This window comes from Penaeus vannamei, chromosome 31, assembly GCF_042767895.1.
Source record: "Penaeus vannamei isolate JL-2024 chromosome 31, ASM4276789v1, whole genome shotgun sequence".
Classification (NCBI taxonomy): Eukaryota; Metazoa; Arthropoda; class Malacostraca; order Decapoda; family Penaeidae; genus Penaeus; species Penaeus vannamei.
The window spans coordinates 10,992,502-10,998,132 of NC_091579.1; the positions used below are offsets into that span (position 1 = coordinate 10,992,502).

At 56.6% G+C, this 5,631-nt stretch overlaps 1 protein-coding gene across 1 annotated transcript; it reads left to right on the forward strand.

The window, feature by feature from the left end:
* Positions 1-705: 705 nt before the first annotated feature.
* LOC113826216 (lysosome membrane protein 2) lies at positions 706-3,477 on the forward strand. Its single transcript, XM_027379087.2, has one exon. The coding sequence runs from the start codon at positions 1,380-1,382 to the stop codon at positions 2,901-2,903; it is 1,524 nt and encodes a 507-aa protein (XP_027234888.1). The 5' UTR covers positions 706-1,379; the 3' UTR covers positions 2,904-3,477.
* Positions 3,478-5,631: the final 2,154 nt, after the last annotated feature.

Consider the following 5,631-nt stretch of genomic DNA (forward strand, 5'->3'; position numbering starts at 1 on the left):
GGGAGGAGAGTCTAAAGGAGGGGAGGAATGTACGGAGGAGGGGAGGGAGTGTACGGAGGTAGGAGGAGGGAGTGTTCGGATGGAGGTGGAGGGGATTGTACAGGAGGGGGAAGGGTGTTCAGAAGGAGGGAGGGGAGCATACAGAGGGATAGGGGAGTATACAGAATGAGGGGAGAGGGGAGTGGACAGAGGGAATGAGGAAGGGAGTGTACAGGAGGGGGGTGGAGAGTGTACAGGAGAGGGGAGGGGAATGCACAGAGGGAGAGGGAGAGGGGAGGGGAGGAGGGGGTGTCTGCGCGGCCGTAATTCACTCGGCGCAGGTGTAACATCTGCCGTTCGGTGAGGCCGTGCATGTCTCACTTCCCTTACTCTTTTTATCTCGTCTCGCTCGTGTGATCACGGGTCTTTTACGTTTGCTCTCTTTGGTAATTCCTTTTTCTCCTCATTCTACACTGACTCCTCCCCTCACCTTTCCCCCTTCCTACTCCTACGCCCTCCCCTCATCCTTCCCTCTCTCTCCACTCCACTCACCTTAACCCCTTCCTCCCCTCCCCTCACCCTCACCCATCCCTCCCCTCGCCCTTCTCCCTTCCCTCCCCTCACCCTTCTCCCTTCCCCCTCCTCCCCTCTGTCTGATGCCCAGCTCCATCTCGAGACGGAAAACTGGTGCGCTGGCTCCCGCGGGCGAGCCGGGCCGGCCAGACCAGCGGGTTCGTGGCCGTCAACGCGAGCAGTTCCTCTCCCACGCTGCCACGGAGAGGAGGTGGCGGAGATTCGCTGCTGTTCGGACTGGCTTAGGGGGGCGTCGCTGCACTCGTGTCTGCTCCTGCTCCTCCTCCTTCTCCTCGCTGCCACTGCCTCAGCCGCCGCCGCCACACACCGCGCGGCGCAGCGACCACAGCCATTCTGAGAGAGCGCGCGTGTGGGGAAGCATGCGTCCGCTGCGCGCCTCTCGGCCGGATCCACGTGGAGCCGCACTTACCAGGTGTGGTGGATTGGAGGGTATTTTGGTGCGGGTTCTGTCACCTGCGCGGAGCCTCGTGAGACGGCGACGTGTGGCCTGAGCGCGAGAGAAGTGGCTGTAGTGTTGCAGTGGCGCGCGTGTGGAAAAAAGGAGACTTGTCTGTAAGAGTGTGGTGATGCGACAGGTGATGAACGTGTTCGGGCAGTGTGTTGCGTTGTGATGACTTATTTGTAGCAGTGTGGAAGGATAAAAGCTGTACATACAGAAATATTACATACTGTACTGTGAATTCACAACCGAATTACAGGTCTCAAAGAATGGTGAGACGATTTTAGAAAGGCAAGCAAAGAAAGCATACTACCGATAAGCAGATTCTGTGATACGGCTTCGAAGTCACGACCAACCCTCAGGCAAGATGAATGTGAAGATCCAAGTGGCGATCTTGGTGACGGTGGGCGTCGTCCTCATCGTCGGGAGCCTGTGCTTTCAGGCCAAGTTCCAGAGCGTGTTCAACAACATCCTCGCCAACAAGCTGATGCTTAAGCCGGGCTCCAAGACGCTCGAGTCCTTCAAGTCGCCGCCCGTGCCGATATTCATGCAGTTCTACCTCTTCAACCTGACCAACAAGGAAGAGGTGCTCGAGGGCGCCAAGCCGGTGCTGCAACAAGTGGGTCCCTACACGTACGCGGAGAAGCAGCTCAAGTACGACCTGAAGTTCGACGACGAGAAGGGCACGGTCACGTACCTGCAGAACAAGACCTTCATCTTCCGCGAGGACCTGTCGGAGGGCCTCTCGGAGAGCGACCGCATCACCACCATCAACGCCGTCATGATGAGCCTGGGCTCGCGCTTCTCCCAGTTCTCGGGCGGCGTACAGGCGCTGGTGGAGATGTGGTTCATGCGCTTCGGCGTCGAGCCCTTCGTGACCAAGCCCGTGGGCGAGCTGCTCTTCCACGGGTACCGCGAGCCCATGCTGTCCAGCATCGGGGCCCTGACGAAGGACCCCGTGCAGATGACAGGCAGGTTCGGCTTCTTCTACCCGAAGAACAACACCAACGACGGCAACTACACGGTGTACACGGGCGTCAACGGGATGGAGGATTACCAGAACATCGTGAGCTGGAGAGGCGAGGGCGACGTCAAGTTCTGGAAGAAGGACCTGTGGGGGGGCAACACGTGCAACATGATCAACGGCACGAGCGGCAACCAGTTCCCGCAGCCCGTGCTGAAGAAGAGGCCGCTGCGCCTCTACACGGCCGAGCTCTGCCGCTCCATCTTCGCCGAGTTCCAGCGCGAGGTGAGCCACGGCCCCGTCACCCTCTACAGGTACGTGCTGCCCGACCGCCTGCTGGCCAACACGCCCGAGAACAAGTGCTACTGCACCGACGACTTCACGTGCAGGGCGTCCATGATCAACGTGTCCCCGTGCCGCAAGGGCGCGCCCGTGGTCATGTCCACGCCCCACTTCTACCAGGGCGACCCCGAGGACGCGCAGCAGGTGGAGGGCCTCCGCCCCCGCGCCGAGGAGCACGAGACCTACCTGGACGTGGAGCCGACCACGGGCGTGACCATGCGGGCGGCCAAGCGCATCCAGGTGAACATGCCCCTCAGGCGCTACAGCAACCTCCCCTCTTTCAGGAACGTGTCTGACGTCATCTTCCCCATCCTGTGGGTGAACGAGAGTGCCGTGGTGCCTCTCGAGCGCACGGAGGCCCTCCACCGCACCCTCACCCTGCCCTTCACCCTCGTCACGGTAGGAACCTGGGTGCTGGTAGGCCTAGGCATCCTGCTGCTCGTGGTGGCGGCGGTGAAGGTCGGGCTGGCGCTCAGGGGCAAGGGCGCGGGCGAGAAGGGCGCCGCCCTCAGAAACAGACGTGGGAGGGAGGGGGACAAGGAGAACGGTGTCAGTGAGAAATTGAACACGGCGAATTACAGCTAGAAAGAGAGAATGAAAGAAATATATGTATATAGAGTGTGTTAGTAGTCAACCAGTGTGTGCGATAGTGGTGCCGAACCTCACAAACCCAACCACACTGTAGCGAAAAGTAAAGTGCCATCGGCTGTGGTTATGGTGTCCGGTCCCGGTGATATAGTGACAGCTCTCTCGTGGTATGTCAGAAGTGTGATGAAGTATGTGTTATCGTCAGGCTCATAGACGCTGCACAGTTATCCCAGGGGCGCAGTGAGAGTCTGAATCCATAGTGTATATATAAGAAAAGCAGATATGTGTCGATTTTATAGTGAGAGAACAGTGCGTTTCAAAGTGTGCGTGATGAACCGTTTTCTCGAGTTCATGGAGGGCCAGTAAGTAGATTAGAAAATCCGTCAGACGCTATAAAATGCTCAGAGCCAAAGTGAAATGCGTTTTATTATTTATTTCTGTGAAATGATGGACCTTGTACTCCCCCCTTTCACCCAGGGGGCCTCTGCTTATCGAGATTCTGATAAGATGTTTCTTGTCTCTTGTACAGTCTGTATCTGATTGTCAATAAAATTCGATAAAAAAGATAAAACTGCTCTTCATGTCTCACTAATACCTCAAGCCAACTAGTAACAGTTCATTTTCTCGGATTGTGGAAATGCAGATCCTTACTTTATAAGAAAAGGTGTATATGTGTATAGCTGTTTTTTTTTTCATCTATCTATCTATATTTGTGTGCGTATGTCAGTGTGTGTGTGTGTGTGTGTGTGTGTGTGTGTGTGTGTGTGTGTGTGTGTGTGTGTGTGTGTGTGTGTGTGTGTGTGTGTGTGTGTGTGTGTGTGTGTGTGTGTGAGTGTGTGTATGAGTGTGTTTGTGTGTGTGTGTAAATTTATGTGTTTGTGCATGTATGTGTGTGTGAGTGTGTCCTTGAATGCGTTTATATGCGTTCGTGATATAGAAATGTTTCTTGGTGACCTTGCAATTTCCTTAACATCTAATATAGTTACCAACACATTCGTAAACAAAGGAAACGTGACAGCCTTGAAAGAGAGAGAGAGAGAGAGAGAGAGAGAGAGAGAGAGAGAGAGAGAGAGAGAGAGAGAGAGAGAGAGAGAGAGAGAGAGAGAGGGAGAGAGAGAGAGAGAGAGAGAGAGAGAGAGAGAGAGAGAGAGGGAGAGGGAGAGGGAGGAGGGAGAGAGGGAGGGAGGGAGGAGAGAGAGAGAGAGAGAGAGAGAGAGAGAGAGAGAGAGAGAGAGAGAGAGAGAGAGAGAGAGAGAGAGAGAGAGAGAGAGAGAGAGAGAGAGAGAGAGAGAGAGAGAGAGAGAGAGAGAGGGAGAGAGAGAGAGAGAGAGAGAGAGAGAGAGAGAGAGAGAGAGAGAGAGAGAGAGAGAGAGAGAGAGAGAGAGAGAGAGAGAGAGAGAGAGAGAGAGAGAGAGAGAGAGAGAGAGAGAGAGAGAGAGAGAGAGAGAGAGAGAGAGAGAGAGAGAGAGAGAGAGAGGGAGGGAGGGAGAGAGAGGGGGAGGGAGGGAGAAGGAGAAGGGGAGGGCAGGGAGAGGCAGACAAAAAGAAAGAGAAACGGAGACAGACAGAAAGAAAGAAGGAGAGAAAGAGAAAGAAAGAGAGAATCAATATGGAAAACTTAGAATGAAATTCATCTCATATTCGACTCTTGGAACCTTCATTCCCCTTCTTCCCTCCCGACCATTCCTTCTTTTTTCTGCCTCTCCCTTCTTCCCTCCCTGCCTCTCCTTCTTCCCTCCTCTCTCTCTCTCCTTCTTCCCTCCCTCCTCTCCCCTCCCTTCCCTCCTCCTCCCTCCCTTCTCCCTCCCTCCCTCCCTTCTTCCCTCCCTCCCTCTTCTCTCCCCTCCTCCCTCCCTCCCTCCTCCCCCTCCTTCCCCTCCTCTCCCCTTCCCTCCTCCCTTCCTCCTCTCCCTCCCCTCTCCCCTTCCTTCCCTCTCTCTCCCTTCCTCTCTCTTCCTCTCCTTCTCTCTCTCTCTCTCTCTCTCTCCTGCCTCTCTTCCCTCTCTCTCTCTCTCTTCCTCCCTGCCTCTCCCTCCCCCCTCCCTGCCTCTCCCTTCCTCCTCCCTCTCCTCCCTCCCTCCCCTTCCCTCCCTCCCTTCCTCCCCTCTCTCCTCCTCCCTCCCTTCCCTCCTCCCTTCCTCCCTGCCCTCCCTTCCTCCCTGCCTTCCCTCCACCCTCCCTGCCTCCTCCCTTCCACCCTTCCTCCTCCCTTCTTCCCTCCCTGCCTCTCCTTCTTCCTCCTGCCTCTCCCTTCCTCCGTTCCTCTCTCCTCCGTCCCTCTCTCCTCCGTCCCTCTCTCCTTCGTTCCTCTCTCCTCCGTTCCTCTTTCCTCCGTCCCTCTCTCCTCCGTCCCTCTTTCCTCCGTCCCTCTCTCCTCCGTTCCTCTCTCCTCCGTCCCTCTCTCCTCCTGCCTCTCCCTTCCTCCCTGCCTCTCCTTCCTCCGTCCCTCCTCCCTGCCTCTCCTTTCCTCCCTGCCTCTCCCTTCCCTCTCTGCCTCTCCCTTCCTCCCTGCCTCTCCCTTCCTCTCTGCCTCTCCCTTCCTCTCTGCCTCCCTTCCTCCCTGCCTCTCCCTTCCTCCTGCCTTCTCCCTTCCTCCCTGCCTCTCCCTTCCCTCTCTGCCTCTCCCTTCCTCTCTGCCTCTCCCCCTCCCTGCCTCCTCCCTCCCTCCCTGCCTCGCCCTTCCTCCTCCCTCCTGCCTCTCCTTCCTCCCTGCCTCTCCCTTCCT